The 16554-nt window shown below is 42.5% G+C and overlaps 1 protein-coding gene across 2 annotated transcripts; it reads left to right on the top strand.

Moving 5' to 3' along the window:
* Positions 1-321: 321 nt before the first annotated feature.
* rhpn2 (rhophilin, Rho GTPase binding protein 2) lies at positions 322-16249 on the top strand. Of its 2 annotated transcripts, none has more exons than XM_085906968.1 (14): positions 322-535; positions 4198-4313; positions 5842-5970; positions 8589-8661; positions 8920-8997; positions 9722-9846; positions 9924-10090; positions 10422-10766; positions 11798-11917; positions 12014-12208; positions 12326-12402; positions 13060-13206; positions 14847-15002; positions 15085-16249. In XM_085906968.1, exons 1-14 carry the CDS (start codon positions 470-472, stop codon positions 15328-15330), a joined length of 2040 nt encoding a protein of 679 aa, XP_085763094.1. In that variant the 5' UTR covers positions 322-469; the 3' UTR covers positions 15331-16249. The 2 variants fall into 2 exon arrangements, with proteins under 2 accessions (XP_085763094.1, XP_085763095.1); XM_085906969.1 differs by having other exon boundaries at positions 12326-12372.
* The last annotated feature ends 305 nt before the right edge of the window (positions 16250-16554 follow it).

The raw sequence follows: 16554 nt of genomic DNA on the forward strand, positions 1-16554 counted from the left end.
ACTACTTAAATTTGCAAAATAATTTCTTTTATAGATTTTCATGAATGTTCATAACAGTTTCAATAAAATTTTAGACCCTTGTCATAGAAACGGGAACTAGAGTACAGTTTTTTTTTTCTCTACTCCGGCTGCAAATTGACTTGAGCTAGTTTGGAATGAGATGCTGTGCATTCCTCCCCGTCGCGAAATGTATCGGCTTCGGTATGCTCCATACGCCCGGTGCCCATTTTGGGTCATCAGTTCCCTGACAGAATGCAAATATTTTTTAAGAAAGGTGTGGGTCGACGTCATATAATCGCTGTCGTCACCAGTGGGCGGGGCTTACACTAGCAAAAGACTGCGTGTATTTTTGAGAGGCGAGTTTCTCACAGCACTTGTTAGGAGGTGAGCAGAGACTCACCTGTCGACAAAGCAGCATAAACTTGCTCTTAATTCACATTCATACCAAATTGATTGGCCTTTTTCCAACATGACGGACGCGCTTTTAGCCAACGGACTCAAGGAAAGTCGAGGAGACGGCAAGTACTTCAGAAAGGTGAGTTTTTCTCACTCATGGCGTTTTTCCACCCCCTTTTTTTCTCACGATAATGCAAATCGTGTCCCCTCAGACGCTGCTTTCTTCGGTTTAAATAGCTTTTACCTGCAACAGATTACTTTCTGATTTAAAAAGCTGAATGTTTACTGAGATGTTCGCTGCAGCGCTTGAGACACGCGGTGCGTTCAGGGACCGTCATAGTCCAGTTCTCCTTCAAGCCGAGAGGAATGGTTAAAAAAAAGACCTTTTTAGAGCAGAATGTAAAATCTAGCTATATCTACTGTTTGTTTATAGTAAAACAATCGTTTAAAATGTTAATAACTAATAGCAAATAGCACTAAGATCATTTGAATGCATCATGGGATTCCAAAGAATTCCATGTAGTGTCAGCTTCAGGTGTGTGTGTGTGTGTGTGTGTGTGTGTGTGTGTGTGTGTGTGTGTGCATGTGTGTGTGTGTGTGTGTGTGTGTGTGTGCGTGTGTGTGTGTGTGTGTGTGTGTGTGTGTGTGTGTGTGTGTGTGTGTGTGTGTGTGTGTGTGTGTGTGTGCGTTGCACTGTTTCAAGAATAGAATGGGTGTGGGGAATGGGTGGGCTGCACTGCTGATAAGATACATGATGGCAGGAAACGGCAAGTGGATGGAAATTACAGTTAAAGCTCAGTGGAGATGATTCTTGATGACTATATGATGACCTGTATAATACATAGTAAACACTGGAAAATAAGGATGGGCAATTTATGGTGTGGGGGGGCCTGCCACTGTTTTGATTCTGTCTCGCTGTGCAATTCAAGAAGAAAAGAAATTATCTAAGAAACTGTTATTAAAGTTTCTTAAAATTTTAAAAGCAAGCGTTTTCATAATATACAGGATGCTTGTGGAAAACTCGGCACCTGCTGTGCAGTTCACCCTATTTTTCTCATTTGATGATAAATAAATGCAGCGGTTAAAGCAATGTCTTACATTGTTAATCATTTCAATTAATTTGGAACGGTCTCCCCTTTGTAAAATACTATTTTTGGCTTTTGCTTGAATGACTCAATGACCTCCTTAGTGTCCAGCCTTATTGTCACATGATTACGGGAGAAACTCATGACACACACACACACACACACACACACACACACACACACACACACACACACACACACACACACACACACACACACACACACACACACACACACACACACACACACACACACACACACACATCGGACATGGCATTAGGCATGCCTTCCTGCACAATCTAATGACATCCAATACAAAGCACGTTTTGGATTTCCAAATAAAGGCTTTTATTGGGACTGTTTGGGGCTATTGTTCATATTTTCGAGAGCTGTAACCCTTGAACTTTGATGACACAAAAAGACAGCAAGGTGCTGCTGTGGATAACACAGGATGAGCTCAACAAACGTGACATTGTGTTATCTTAAGGATGGCCCATGTTGTGTTGTCAGGGACGCTTTTGTTATGGGTGAGAGTACGAGATTTAGTGTCACTTCGATACCAAATACAGAGTCGTTACAGGGTGTGTATCGGAGATGATGATACAGATGCTGTTTTTTTTTTCCCCTTTTGAATTCCAGCACAGTGTAGCGGTGTGCAAAACTAAAAAAATTGGGGTCGATATCACCGATACAGGTTTGCTTTGACATTTTCTGAGTCTTTGCTGTTTTCCCAGTGTTGCCATGCGAATGTTGTGACAGGCTCACTCTATCCCAGCATTCCCCTTTTGTGTCTGTCAATCCCCTTCGGAACGCCGTCTGGATTGAGGCTCTCACGGCACTTCCTGTGTCTGCGAGAGAGCGCAGCCTGGCACCACTGCCGCCTCCTTTATAAGAACGCCCCCCCCCACATACACACACACACACACACACACACACACACTGTGTGAATGCTGGGTGAGCAGCGTTCACACTAATAATCTGTTCTCATTATTCAGAATTGCATAATATGGAGAATTCCTAATCATGCATGGATGATATTGAAATATCATAAATAAATTCGGTATTAAATAACACAAATAAGTTTATAAAATATACTGTAAAATATTTATTTAATACTTTTTTAAAAATCTAAATAACCTTTTCACATTTATCTAAAATATAATGATAGGAATGTGCATACCAGTACTTAAATATATATTTTTTTAAAACTAATACAGAAAAATAAAACAAAAACCACGTCACGACAACTGCTGATACATTTCTTTCTTTGACATTTTATTTCAACGTCAAAGACAGCATGCAGACACAACTTTTGCTTGGGCCACAGAAAACGTGCTTCACGTTTGCTGTAAAACTCCTCAGTCGTGTGTTGAAAAAAAAAAACCAGCTTTGGAAAGATTTCTGGTCAAACTTTAAACCCAACCCATTCGGCCTTTGCTCGCGCGCGTTCTGAATGATTTACAAGCTTTGTGCTGGCTTTGGCTTTTGCCTGCAGGGAGCTACTGCGGTTCATCTCGGAAAGATGGCACGGAGAGAAAGCCAAATCGTCAGCCTTCTCCCTCCCCCTGACGTCACAGCAGCTGGCCCGATGGCGCCCGGCAGCCAGAACCGCAAATTGACAACACGTGTCCCACCGGGCCGGCCCAATGCGACACATGCATCTTTTTTCCCTTACTAATTCTTGTGGGAAATGCAAACAAGGTGTCAAAACTGTTGTAGAATGCGTAATTATGTATAAGTCAAATTAAGGGCTTAGTGCAGTGGTTTTCAAACTGTGGCTCGTGGACTATAAGAGGTTATGTTTCTTTTTTTATAACATCAGAAAAACTTGGTATTCAGACAGGGGTGTGTAGACTTTAGCTCCACTGCTGGCGTACACATGGTAGTTATGTTTAGTTTCTGACAATATTATGATTGCTTTGATAGGGGTGGGGGGGGTGAACGGAAAGCGGTCCCTGGGTACAAAAAAATTAATTATGAAAAGCCAGAACGACTCACTTTGGTAATGAGTTCAGTATGAAGCCTTGAATGATTCACCGCTCACTGGACTCGTTGTGTTGCGCCCTAATTGTTTGGGAGAACTGCAGGGCCGGTCCTTGATCTTTGTGTGGCCCAATGGGTGTCCTCCCACATGCCCCCACCAGCTTACATATTTGGCATGATCATTCCAAGTAGGTATGCGATGCCTCGTATCGTCCTCGGTTCATTTGTTTCAGTGACGCCTCGGCGTTTCAAGGGAAAAATGCACAGGATTTATTTTCTCGAATTTTGCATTACGTTGCTCGTTCCTGTCGGGATCATCATCATCTTGGAATGTGGTTTCTAGCCGTGGAACATGGAGAAATGGAACATAATGGGTGTTTACTGACCACTCCTTACTCTCTCACACACACAGAGTCTTGATAAGGCCGTGACGTCATTCCAGTAAGAGTTATATCGGCATTGAAGGTTCTTCTCAGGATGTGAGTGTGTTGCTCTGGGTGTAATGGGCGGCAACCATCTGACTTCCAGGCTTGAAACGCAGGAAGGATGTCGCAGGTGGTTGAGGGGAAACCCTTAAAATACAACAGGAAACACACTTTTTGCGCAGCAGCTGTGGGTTTTCTCTGTGTGTGTTATTATGAAGCTCAAATGAGACGAGTAAAATATTAGAAAAGAAATATTAATAAAAAAAAAAAAAAAAAGTCAACTTTGTATTTTCTTTGTTGTCCACCAGGGTTGCAACCCGTTTGCCCAAACCGGACGAAGCAAGTTGCAGAACAAGCGAGCCAGTCTCAACCAGCAGATCATCAAGGAGATGAGGATGCGAGCAGGAGCCGAGAACCTTCTCAAGTAAGAAATCAAACCGCTACCTCGCAGGCTTTCGAGTCGCTTCACGTCAACACATTGGCACGCTGTCACTCATCACGCCGATTCTGCCTTTATAAGTCAGCGCTGATTCAAAAAAAACACAAAGGTGAGTCAGTGTAGGGTTCCAGGTAGTAACAATCCTGAACAATAGCGAGACGAACACAAAACAAAGAAGCCACTGTCGAAGGGAAAGGAATTTGCCCGCCAAACCCGATACTCCTGCAGACATCTTCTGCTTTTATTCCCTGAGCAGAATAAGGAATTATTAAATTATTAGTCATTATATGATTAGGCTTCAGCCTCCAGGATTTTGAAGCTGCAAGTTGAAAAAGAGATAACTGATGGACCAATCTATACAATCTATTTAAACAACTTGTAGTGTATATATAGTGAATATGTGTGCGTGTGTGCGTGCGTGTGCATTTCGACCTTCCTGTCTGGCATTCCTGCAGTGCTTCACATAATGTGCCCTGCTGACATGCAAATAATTTTTTGTTCCACATAGTTGTGTGCACTGTTAGGTGAAGCCTTTGGTAAAACATACAACATAATGTTGATGTTTTTAATGCAGCCCTTCTTTGCAATGTTCTCAAGTGCATGCGCGTCTATCAACAGCAGGTGAAAATCGTCTGGTTCGACCAGTTTGTCTTTGTTATCTAGTCTGAAGAAAGAAAAAAAAAAAAGTCTTGTGTAATGTCTCTGCAGTCAGTATTATGGTTTGGGTTGGCCAGGTAGTATCGGTCATTTTATGGTGTGTGTTATATTTAGGTTTGACAATTTGCAAATTCTCTCACTGGCTTTGTTTGTGTTTCGTGGGTATTTTTTTTTATCTGTTTTCAAACTTGTTGCCATTTTTAAAGGAGCTGTCAAGTCCAAACAGTTTACTGACCTTTGAGTGACGAATGACAGTGTTTGTTCTCAGCCAGACGCCATAGTCGCTGCAACGTTGTGTTGAAATTGTGGTTTCACTGGCTTCATTCTTAAACATGGCGCTGTCTCTAATTGGAGGGTGTGCGAAGTGACAACAGGCTTTGATTGACGACAAAGGGACATGCCGTCTTTTTACGAAATACAACAGATAATGGCAATGCGGCCCATCCTATTACATTATAAGTAGTTTAAACTCTCAATGAACAACTACTACAAATAATGATTTCCTAAAAACTTTAATTTTTAAAACTTATGCTACCTAGTAAAATAGAGATTAGGGGGCCTTCCATGTTTTATTGAAGCACTATTAAAAGTCAGGCTAAATTGATAGCTGACTTTAAGCTAGCTAGCATGACGCAGGCGTGTGGTCTGGTAGCATAATAGCAAAAATCGTGCAAAATTAACTGCTGACTTTAAGCTATCTAACATGACGCAGGCGTGTGGTCTGGTACCATAACAGCAAAAAATCGAGCTAAATTGACAGCTGACTTTAAGCTAGCTAGCATGACGCAGGCGTGCGGTCTGGTTGCATAACAGCATACATATAACAATAACAAAGTTGACGTTTGTGTGTGCGCAGGGCGACGTCCAACAACAAGGTGAAGGAGATGGTCTTGCTGGAGCTGAGCTACGTCAACTCCAACCTGCAGCTCCTCATGGGCCAGCTGGAAGGACTCAACAGCTCCGTGGAGGTCTACCAGAGCAGCCAGTGAGTACGGGTGGTGGCGGCCATCTTTTCCGTCAGTACGTATGCACAGGCGGTGGTTAGATTGGCTGTTTTTCAAAGACGCATTAGGGAAAAACATCTGCTGCTGCTTGTGGTGACGACCGGTCATTATTGGTCGGTAATGGCAGGCTAGCGCTGCCCCCTGTGGTCATTTAAACGCGCCTGTGCGCCACAGCCTGTAGCCTGACGCACGGGGTCGTCAGTCAGTCACTGCGACTATCGTTTTTGTTTGTAGCTCTACACGTATTGTGACGCTACTAACATCCACGCAAACAGTACGTTTAGCAAATTCACCCAAAACACGTTGAGTCATATCGATTCATTGACTGAAATTAGCACTCTAAATGAAACAATGGTCCAATTATATAACTTCTTTGACTCATTTCAGCGGAATCACGGCAAGTTCTGATGATTCAGCTTGATCGGTTCATTGACTCAAGTTGCGAAAATTACCAAAAACGGAACAGACATTAATGATTTGGTTATATCGCTTCATCGACTCATTCAAGCGGATTCGCCGGAAATGGGTCATGGACTTCAGTTAGCAGACTTGTACTTTGGTGTGTGCGTTGCACTGCTTCAATCCCTCAATTTAGTTAGACTCACCTAACACACATTGATTCAACTACATTGGTTCGTTGACTCGACTTAAATTCTTCTTGAATCTCGAATCTTAGCAGACTCACCGGAAACACTGTGGATTCCGTTTCCATTATTTCCAATGGCGGGAAAGCCATTTAGCTGTCACCCAGCTGGTAAAAGTATCAACTTAATAAGCCAATAAGAGACAATGTGGTTTTGCAGATTCTTGAGTTGTGAGGTCGATGGTCTATCTGACACACATTGACACGCATATAAAACTGTGGCCTGGCACAAAAATAAAAGACTAATGAGGGCTTGTTGTGAGGCCAAGTCGGTTTATAAAGTCATCAGTGGACCCGTGTGACAATAAAGAGGAAAAATGAAGAACCCACCAAGTCGCTGCCCAATTTCGATTTAATGACCCTCTGCATGGTTGTCATGGTTACTATAGAGCACAACAATCTTAGGTTTGTTGTGATTGGTTGTCATGGGTGAAGTGTGATTGTGCAAGTGTGTGTGTGTGTGTGTGTGTGTTTGCTCGTGATTCCTCGAGGAACACTTTAATTGAAAGCAATTCTATAATGTTACAAAGAAATTGCTTCAAGGGTGCATTGCAATAAAGCTGCATGCATTCAACTGTGTTTGTGGACAGATGGTTCCGAGAGGTTTCAAGTGGTCCATAAGTGGAGACGCAATGAGGAGCTGAAAAAAATACTAAAAAAACAACATTCTAAATGAAGAATTCTGTCTCTATTTTTTTATATATACGTACAACCACCTTTTTTAAATAAAGTTGAAGGATGTTTTCACTTTATGGGAAATTAGATCCCCAATTAAAAATGTTGTGTCTTCAAAAACCCATACTTGTCCTCCATTTGATCAATTCCGTGAATCCCCCGCCCCCTTCTATCAGTGTTAGCGTCATCGTACCGTTTTACAATAGATGGCTTTTTCTCCGAGGGTAAAACGAAGAGCGCATGGGAACGCTGGGAGCTGAAATCTAAGCGCAGTACTCTGAGGGGAAACAAAAACAAATCCTTTTTGGGGTTTTTTTCCCAGAGACTCCGCATGAATAGCTCCCGCTGTACCTGCGCCTGCATCTCACTCTGACCGGATTTTACCGTCAACTCACCTGTGTGCTCCAATCACACGTGTCACACGCAGCACGGGAAAATACACAAAAGCTCTTGTGACTGAGCACTGGTGGACTTTGAGACGTAAACAAGATCCTTCAGGTTCTGTTCCGTGTCTTGAACACTTGAGTGAATTGTGAGCGCATATATCCGAGCGTGTGCACGTTTAAAGGTTTTTCAGCGCGCCTTCGGTTGAGAAGCTTCGGCCAAACCAGAAAATGGTGAGCTCATCTTCTTAATAGAGGAAAGTGTCTGAAATTCACAAGAGTCAGCAGAAACTGGAACACGATCCTTTCTCTCGCTTGTTTGCCAGGAAGAAGCAGAATCAGCTTTTTGTCAAGTTTGCATATCGGCCACCTCGATATCAAGCTCAACCTGTGTTCTGTCTGTCAACAGTTTCCTCTAAGCACAGCACATCAACACGTTGCTTTATGAGCGCCTGTTTTGTGTTACAAGAGTACAAATGAAGGAAAAACATCCCAGGAAGTTTCATGAACAGTGTGGAGACTTGACTTTGAAAATCCAAAACACCTGCTGTGTTTGTGGAGCGACACCATCTGCCTAATCCACGTTTCTGTCTGCGCTCACGATTGGATGAAAATACAAACTTTCACATATTCTCTAAATAAAAATAATAACAAGGAGGACCCGTAGCTTCTTAAATACACATTTAGAATGTTTTTTGTTCTTTAATTCACTTAAATTGTGTATCACATCCTTTTATTGTTTGTTAGCATTACTCAATCATGTTTAATATTTTTTGCTTTTATCTGATTTAAATAAGACAGATTCAAACATAGGCTAACTTTGTTGATTGTTATTGACTAAAGTGACTTTTGAATGATGTTATTCTAAAACCTTATCTGTATTTGTTTTTCTCTCCAGCGAAACTGCCAACATCCCGCTCATTGCGCTGGGTCTGAAGGAGACGAAAGAAGTTGACTTCACACCCTTTAAGGTACGATACACTCAATGACCTTGCGTAATGATTTGGCATTGTAGCTTAGCATAGTTTAGATCTGTTCTTTTGCGACGCTGTTAAATATGTTACTCACAAAGGAAACAAACAAAACTCGACCACGCGTTTAATGTTAATGCCGATTTCGCATTCATTGTCTGTTATGGAATGTGCAAATACGAGAATAAGCGATCATTTTTTTTAAAGACAAACAAAGCGACACTCGGGCATTTGGTGATGTTTGTTTGATGTTTTCAGGACCACATTGCTTCGCATTACAATGAAGATGGAGCAGATTACGAAGACGAACTCGCCGACCTGATGGACCTGCGGCAGGTAAACATACACAAATGGCACCGCCCCCACCATGATTTTGAAATTTTCCGAGGCTTTTTTTCACCGCAAATTTTGTTTTCGGCACATTGTGTGTGAACGTAACGTGGTGCTTAAGTTTTTTGGCTTCAGTGCTCTGAAAATAAGCTTGGTAGCATTCCCCAGAATTGAAAAGTGAGGACCAGTGGAGCCAGTTTCTCATAGCAGCAATATCGGCATGTCTACCGTGGCACACAAAAAAAAATCTCAAGAACACATAGCTGAAATCTGCCATTTTGTTTCATAGCTGACATTTTAGCTCATTTCCTTCCCCAGGGGTCTATCAACTACCACTCCTAGAGATTTTGTCAGTTGGATCCAAGTAAACTTCATACAGGAGGCTAATGCTTAACCTAAATTGTTATTTTCCGTCGTGGCAAATGTCTCTTCGTGAAAACAAATCTCCAATAACCCGTCTCTACAAAATTAGCGCTTCCCCAAACGCAACTTTGACTTTACGTTTCCACTGAACCACACCTTAGTTTGCGTCTATAGTATCTGTTGTGGAGCATTTTACTTAATTAACTCTGACACACCTACATTCCCTGCAACCACCAGTAACAAATTACTCATAGGAATCTCCAAAAACTGATACCATGATGAGTCACTGTATTACTACCTAAACTATGTCCCAAATAATCAAATATTTATTATCTTACTCAACTCTTGATTCTATTTTGGCTCCCAGTCATGCAGGACACCAAGTCGCAGCGAGGCCGGCGTGGAGCTGCTGGCAAAGTACTTCAACCATCTTCCTCTGGTGGAGAGTCGATTCTTCTCACCTACGCATCACAGTAGCATATTCTTCACTTGGTACGATCTAATAAACTGATCTCCATTGTTAATTTGGGCGATATGACAATACCATCTTTCGCTTCTTTTTCTCTCAGGTACGACTCTTTCACGGGCGTACCGGTGTGCCAGCAGAACTTGTCGCTGGAGAAGGCCAGCATCCTTTTCAATATGGCCGCCCTCTACTCCCAGATTGGCACTCGCGGCGACCGGCAGACATCGGCCGGTCTGAGGGAGGCCATTTTGGCTTTCCAGAAGGCAGCAGGTATAAACAGTTGTGTCGGTTGTGTTGAATCACTGCCTTGAGGTACCAAACTGACTCGAATCAATGACTCAGAAGGTTACCGGTAGGTTACATCGGTGAACTAACTCAAATTCGAGGACTCATTGGTGAGTTTCAGGTAAGTTGAGTTATCGGGAGTCAAATTTCTGGTGTGTTAGTCCACTATCTGGATTGTGCAGTCAACAAAACTGATTCAATTGACTCAAATGAGCTCGACCTCTTACTAATTTAGGGACTTAACAACCACGAACCTCAGGGCAGTTGTCAGCCTTTATTTAAGAAAGATCAACATTTTGCATTACTCTTCTTTCAGGCGTCCTGAACCACCTTAAGGAGACGTTCACACACACACCTAGCTACGACATGAGTCCCGCCATGCTGGCCATGCTCATCCGCATGATGCTAGCGCAGGCGCAAGAGTGTCTCTTCGAGCAACTGGCCCTGCCGGGCGTCCGCAACGAGGTTCCGACCTTGCTTAGGATGGCGCAGGAGGCGGCCAAAGTGTCGGAGGTCTACGACCAAGTCCACCAGTCCATGATCCAGACACCGGTGAAGGACAACGTGCCCTTTTTCTGGTCCACTATGTCTCAAGTGAAGACGAACCACTACCGTTCCATGGCGCACTACTTTGTGGCCTCTGCTCTGCTGGACCATCACAGTAAGTTTGCAGTTTATTCTTAAAAGCTAGCACAAAAAATGGACACAACCAGATTAATTGATTGATTCAAATGATCATGAAGCAGCTTTAAACCAATCAAATTTCAAGTTTACCACGCCAGTATTTTTATGTCCGGGGTACTTGTTTGGTTCGAGCAAGCAAAGTCCGACTTGGAAACATGTTTGTATTGACCCGCACACATAAATACGTTCAATAATGAACATTGCTTTTTGTTTGGCGCTGTGCTGTGAACATTTTCTCATGGGAAATATGTGCCTTGGCTCAATGACTTTTAGGTGACAAATCTGATAGTGTGGTTATAGATAAGGGACTGGTTTTGTTTATCTCTTCGATCCAAAATGTCAACTATCTACTTTTTATTTTTTGTCTTTCTCCCATGACTCATGGAGCTGAAAGTTTTGATCCTCGGCCACTTTATTTGTTTAGGGTGGTGTTCCCATAGTTATGAATGAATTGTGTTGATTTGAGATGTGAATAAATGCCGCTAGTGGACGAAATCACTTTATTCAACTCGACTCACTTCCGGCCCCAATGCTGTTACATAAGGGCTATTTAGAGGCGCACACAACCGCACACGCACACACGCACACTCACACACTGTGGTTAGTTAAGAGTCTTGTTTTCCAAGAATTGCCCAGAGCTGGCAGGGAAAAAGAAAAGTCCCAATAGGAGAGAAGGAAGCCTGTTTCTTTTGTGATTACGATGACATCTTTTCGGCGCTAATGACTTTAGCATGCTGTGAGATTAAGTGTGGGGACCAAAAGTACTTTGTGTTATGAATGGGATGTGTTAGGGGGGAGTAGTGAACTGGTAGGGCGGGGGGGGGCTGCTCATTATGGGATTCCTGCGCACAAGAGTGAATGGATCTCATATCTGCGCGACTACAGGGCTCCACATTGGTGACCCATGTTGTCATGTAAAATGTAAACGAGCCTTTGCTCAAAGCCAAAAACTGCCCAACTTGCTGTACTGCATCATCAAAAACTGTGTGTGTGTGTGTGTGTGTCCAGTGGGTCCGAGCGAAGATGAAGACCAGCAAGAAAAGACCTTGTCCCAAGTGTATGATCACCTTCCAGACGGTTGTTCTCCTCTAGACATTCTGAAGAAGACAGCTGAGCGTGAGCGAGTTGGTAAGTTGACCATCAAGTGGTCCTCGGGCTGCATCTCATAAAGGTAATAAATGAGTAGCATTCATAATTGAAGCCACCATTTCCTGTCCAAAACAGGAAGAGCCCACATCCGTCGTGCCATCGCGGGCCACGAGGAGGCACTTAGGATCTACTGCTTGTGTCATCACCTCAACAAGCTGGAGGTGCTGCAGGACATCTTGAAGGCCAGCCACCAACGCTCGCTACACAAAGCCAGTGACAACAAGACAGACGAGGAGTTCACAGACTACCTGGAAGCGCCCGACATCATCTGTGAGTGCTCTCTAAGCTAACCTTTTTTTTTTTTCTTTTTTGTACAACTGCTCACAGTCGTGATTACAACAGTTAAAATGTCAATATGTAATTATTTATTTCCTTTTTTAAATCTAGCAAAAACTGAGCAGCAAGCAGTAATGGAGGTTCCCTCCGCCTTAAAGGTGAAAGTCAGCGACTTTTTCCAGAGGCTGGTATGTGGGTTACTAATCTACTACTTACAATTTTGGGGGGTGAAAATGTTGTGTGTTATATTTTATGGCTATATGTACATTTTGTTATCATTAAAATGACAGAACACTAACACTAATGGTGGAAAATGGTTGGAACACATACTGCTATTAAGTGGAATAGAAAATGTGTACTTTATGTCCCACTATTAGCAATAGTTCACTCTGGTGGTGGCTTTTTTTTTTTTTTTTTTCATAACATTTCACCTCCCCCCCAGACCTAATCGCAATGGTGAAAGGTTTTGTTTTGATGACTTTTGTGATTTCTGCTAAACTTGCTGGTGGTTACGTTGCCATGTACCAAACCATTAATAGAAAACTTCCACCAAGCATAAAAATACACAAAGGCTAGAAGTTTCTTCATATGTTTTTATTTTTTAGCCGTTTGAACTCGCTGCCTTTTTTGGGGACCTCACATTTGTGTTCCTGTTTATGGAATTTAAGATTTTAGTTTAGACTGTTCCAGCCTTTGTTTGGCCAATTTGAATCCAAAAAGCGTATCATCCTTTTATATGCTGACGGACTGATAAGATTTAGCCGAATAGAGATTTTCCCAGCAGATACAAGTGTATCTTGAAGAGGAAAGTACTGAATCCAATGTGTGTGTGTGTGTCCACTCAGGGTCCTCTGTCGGTGTTCTCTGCCAAACAGCGTTGGACGGCACCGCGAAAGGTGCGGCTGCGCACAGAGGACAAAGATCTAGGCTTCACCCTTAAAGGGGACGCCCCCGTTCAAATTGTCTCGCTCGATCCCCTTTGCCCCGCTGCTGTGAGTACAAACCTAATTCACTTATTTTTGTGGTCAATGTAGAATGTGACACTTTAAAGTCTTGTGTGTGACAATTGTCAATATAGTTTTGATAATTATAAACAAAGACGGGAAGCAAATATTGATATTTTCTGGATAAAGTTACCGAGCGAGGTGAGGAAACGCATCGGACTCGATGGAAAACGCAGAGAATAGTTCTGTTTTATCGATTCACAGACTCAAGTTAGCAGAAGTACCACAGACTCACGGGTGTTGGTTTTCTGCAAGGGTGTCAAACTCATTTTTGTTACGGACCACGTCGGAGTTATGGTTTCCCTTGTGGGGCCATTAATGACTTAAATACAAATGAATGGGTGGATATTATCGCATACACGCAACAGAAAAGTTCAACAATTTTTGAATTTATTTTGAAATTAGGATTATAGCAAAAAATGTTGCAATATCTCACGGTTATTGAAAGTTTAAACAATTTAGAGTTTTGGTATTTTAGCAAGAAACATTGACTTGACACATGATTTTGCTTTCGCGGGCCACATAAAAATGACGCGGCGGGCCGGATCTGGCCCCCCGGGCCTTGAATTTGACACCAGCGGTTTACTGACTTTAGTGGACTCAGCGGAAACTTGCTGATTTGGTTGTATCACTTGCCTGACTGCAAAATAGGGCAGACTCAGATGAGTCGGGTCTGTCTGTTCGCTGGCTCGAGCAAATGGAAAAGAGCGCAAGCTCAAATAATGGTTCACTGACTCAAGTTAGCGGAAACGTGACAGGATCAGTTTCCGTCGTATTGGTCCACTGTCTCGTTGGCGGACTCACCAGAAACACCATGTCGAGTTAGTGAAAGCGCTCGGTGACTCCTCCGATTCGGTCGTATCGTTTTACTGACTCCAGTTTGCGTAAACGCCACAGACTCAGATGATCTGGTCGTCTTGGTTCACTGACCTAAGTCGGCAGAAGAGACAGACGGCATACATAAAGTTGAAAGCAGTATTAAGGTTCCAAAGAGGTTTATAACCTCGTTTGAGTGGCTTTATGCAACACGGCTAATCTGTTTCGCAGCCCGCGCGGATTTTCATTCGAGTCAGCGACTATTGATGAGCCCAACTGACTCGTAATTCAATTAAAATCAGGAGCTTTATTCTGGTCCGTCTTATTTAACATAGAGTGTGGAGACAGTTATTTGATATTCAAAGTATGGGAGTTCATGGCCGAGCATCTGGCTTCTGTTAACGTCGGACAAGAACAGCTTTAAAATAACACGTCTTAAATAAATCTTCAACCCCCCCAAATGACTCCTCCGCCTTCTCCGGAGTTTATACTGTAGATGACCCGAGAGCAATGATTTAGGACAGCATGTTAAACCTGAGCTTCAGAATTAAAGGAGGTAAACATCATCATCGGGTTGGATTCGCATTGTTCTTACGGCATTTTCAAAAAGCGGCTTGACACATCTGATTGTTTCGTTCATAGGAATCAAATTTTAACTCGGGCACAATATGAACACAATTTTCCGATGAGATTTTTCGTGTGTTTCGATTGAGTTCAAGTCAGCGTTTGCTGATCAAAGTAGGTGACGCGGACCTGCTGTGTAAATATTGACTCTGCCGTGTCACGAGGTCTGACCTTCTGGTCTGTGGCAGGCCGAGGGGCTGAAAGAGGGCGACTACATCGTGGCCGTGGGCGAGACGGAATGCAAGTGGATGGGCGTGGGTGAAGTGATGAGGCTGCTGAAAGACGTGGACGAAAAGGGCGTGGACGTCACAGTGGTCAGCGTCTTGGACGGCAACCCTAGTATGGTGAGGTCCATTTCACACGACACATCCATCACTTAATTGAAGAATATGAAAGTTAAGAATTCCGTCATCTGTCTGTGCCCAGCCGACAAAGAGCGCCACCTTCTGCGGCAATCTACCCAAAACGTACTCCATGATTTGTCTGGCCTACGACGGCGACGACAAGAACGGCAAGTCTCGCAAGATCAGCAAGAAGTCGTCTTTCCTCAGCTGGGGCCTGAAAAACAAACTGAAGAGCACCAGTACCCTCAGCTTGCCGACCGCCGAACAGTCGTGGAACAAACCCTGCCCGGCCTTCCCCAGCTCCTACAAGGATGCCGCCCTCTACTGAGTACAATCGATATTTATAGTGTACACACACTCAAGTTAAAACCGATGATTGAAGAAATTGTCATATAAAATGAAATGTTTTAAGCTGCTATAACCCATTGTTGTTTTTTTTAATGTGATACAGCCTTTAAAGGGATCTTGAGTTAAGTGCCTGAACCAGCCAGTCATTTGATGACGTTAAGTGAAGATAAACAAATAGTCCTGTTGTGTTTGGGAAATATCTCGGACATCGGAAATCTTGCTTTCCATCAAAAAAAAATCCCCAAATATTCCAGCCGATCGCAATAACCTTTCTTTTAGTCGTCAGTCAATAAGAAACGACCGAGACACATTCAAAACAATATTTCAAATATTTAAGTTGTATTCATTTGAGTCATCGGAGAAATGCTTGACCACATAAATAATACAACATCATGTAATGTGAATGAATGTAAGAGCAGACTGACCACATCACCTTTAATCGAACATTCCACAGAAAGACTGCGGCCATTTTTGCTGACACTTTTGTGGTGTTGGACTGATCGCTTTTGTCTACAAAGTAGATTGTTATACATGTTTGATAATCAAATTTATTATTTATATAAAAATTTCTTTCTGTTGGGTTCTATGTCATTTGTGAATGGAAAACATTTTTACACATTGAAGGAATGTATTTTAGTGCCTTTTTTTGTCTGTATGTATGCTTGTACATTGTCACAAACAAAAACACCTACTTAGTGCCATGTTGTTGTGCTCATCATGATGATTAAGTGTATTGTCCTGATGTTTTTGCATATACTGTACACCCAAACTAAAAAAGCATTGTTAATTCAGGGGCTCTTATGTATTATTACCTTCTCCTGTGGTGTATGTAAATGCTTCGCTGGAAATTCTTTGTGTCATGTGTTGAATCTTATCTTAATAAAACAAAGGGTACAAAATCATGTATTATTGTTATTATTCTACTTCTGGTTATATTTTTAAAGTCTTTTTTTTTCTTCATTTCCAAGTTGGTTTGGAATGACTGAAATGACTTTGATTACCCAACAAGTCAACAGTGGTGTTCATTTTCCAACTCGCATGACAGCTAAATCCTTTTACTGTAGGCCTAGTCATTCCTTTCTTCATTCGTTCACTGTGTGCCAAAGACAAACGCGGCATGAACTCAATGAAAAACAATGTTTGATGTCTTTTCGAGTGCCGTTCATGGAACCTTATTGCCCTCTACAGGCAAAAATAAATGAAG

This window comes from Syngnathus leptorhynchus, chromosome 3, assembly GCF_054491065.1.
Source record: "Syngnathus leptorhynchus isolate UIUO chromosome 3, UIUO_Slep, whole genome shotgun sequence".
Taxonomy (NCBI): Eukaryota; Metazoa; Chordata; class Actinopteri; order Syngnathiformes; family Syngnathidae; genus Syngnathus; species Syngnathus leptorhynchus.

What these genes read in the sequence shown, in the direction of transcription:
- rhpn2 (XM_085906968.1), top strand. Translation starts at nt 470, where the DNA reads ATGACGGACGCGCTTTTAGCCAACGGACTCAAGGAAAGTCGAGGAGAC. An exon ending in TTGACTTCACACCCTTTAAG is followed by an intron (nt 8,662 to 8,919) that starts GTACGATACACT and finishes TGATGTTTTCAG; the next exon opens with GACCACATTGCTTCGCATTA. An exon ending in ACCTGATGGACCTGCGGCAG is followed by an intron (nt 8,998 to 9,721) that starts GTAAACATACAC and finishes TTTGGCTCCCAG; the next exon opens with TCATGCAGGACACCAAGTCG.